Source organism: Dipodomys ordii, unplaced genomic scaffold (genome assembly GCF_000151885.1).
Source record: "Dipodomys ordii isolate 6190 unplaced genomic scaffold, Dord_2.0 Scaffold15543, whole genome shotgun sequence".
In the NCBI taxonomy this organism is placed as follows: Eukaryota; Metazoa; Chordata; class Mammalia; order Rodentia; family Heteromyidae; genus Dipodomys; species Dipodomys ordii.
Genome location: NW_012282755.1, coordinates 1 through 1,358, shown reverse-complemented (window position 1 = coordinate 1,358; position 1,358 = coordinate 1). Strand labels below are relative to the sequence as shown.

At 48.2% G+C, this 1,358-nt stretch overlaps 1 protein-coding gene across 1 annotated transcript; it reads left to right on the top strand.

The window, feature by feature from the left end:
- Nucleotides 1–108: 108 nt before the first annotated feature.
- On the top strand, nucleotides 109–1,336 carry LOC106002638 (primary amine oxidase, liver isozyme-like; the record flags this gene model as incomplete). Its single annotated transcript, XM_013037487.1, has 2 exons — nucleotides 109–307; nucleotides 1,196–1,336. Coding segments are annotated over exons 1-2 (340 nt in total), but the record flags the coding sequence as incomplete, so codon positions are not given.
- Nucleotides 1,337–1,358: the final 22 nt, after the last annotated feature.

Sequence of the window (1,358 nt, the reverse complement as noted above, 5' to 3'; positions counted from 1 at the left end):
TTTGAACAGAACCAGGGTCTTCCACTGCGGCGACACCACTCAGAATTCGACTCTTACTATTTTGGGGGCCTTGCGGAGACTGTGTTAGTGGTCAGATCTGTTTCTACCATGCTCAACTATGACTATGTGTGGGATATGATCTTCCATCCCAATGGGGCCATAGAAGTCAAGGTCCACACCACGGGCTACATCAGCTCAGTGTTCCTCTTCGGTGATGCCCTAAAGTATGGAAACCGAGTTGGGGAGCACACGCTGGGCACAGTTCACACCCACAGTGTTCACTTCAAGGTGGATCTGGATGTGGCAGGTAAGACATCCTGATAGGAGTAAGGGGATCGGAGGATGCTCCTTGTCCAGCTGTAAGTTTTCATCTGAAACATTAAACATACAAAAGCATATGATGTAGATATGCAATTTATAATTTGGGTACCTGTGGCTCAGGCATGGAATTCTAGCTACTTGGGAAGCTGAGATGAGGAGGATAGTGATTTGAGGCCAGCCCTGGCAGAAAAGTTCTTGAATCCCCATCTCAAGTCATAGTAAAGCACGGTTGTCCATGGTAGTCATTCTAGGTACTGGGGAAGCTAAGGTTCAGAAGATTGAGGTTTCAGGCCAGCACAGAAAAATTCACAAGATTCCATCTCAGTGGAAGAAGCAGAGCATGGTCATGTGCACCTATCATCCCAGCTATAAAGAAAAGCCTGAAATAGAAGAATAATAGACCAGAGAGCCTGGCAAAAAATCACACCCTATCTCAAAAACAATTACTGTTACTGGGCACTGGTGGCTCACAACTGTAATTCTAGCTACTTAGGAGATTTAAATCTAAGCCAGCACAGGCAGAAAAGTGTGTGTTACTCTTATCACCAGAAAGCCAGGAATGGAACTGTGGCTCAAATGGTAGAGGACTAGCCTTAAGAAAAAGTGTTCAGGGACAGTGCCCAGGCCCTGAGTCCAAGCCCCAGAAGTGGCGTGTGCGCACTCACATGCACACACACACACACACACACACACACACACACACACATATTACTAGAAATGCCATAAGAGAGAAAGGCTTTCTCCAAATCTTTGGAGAGGGGGTGATCTTGGAGGGAGAGAAGGGAAGGAAGAGGTGTCCTCATGCTAGGTGGGGGCAGAGATCATACAGGGATGGTTTGGCTGCATGACCATCTCTCTCATTTACCTCACACAGGACTAGAGAACTGGGTCTGGGCAGAGGACATGGCCTTTGTCCCTACAGCAGTGCCCTGGAATCCTGAATATCAGATACAGAGGCTGCAGGTGACCCGGAAGCTGCTGGAGACAGAGGAACAGGCTGCTTTCCCCATGGGAGGTCCCATCCCCCGCTACGTGTA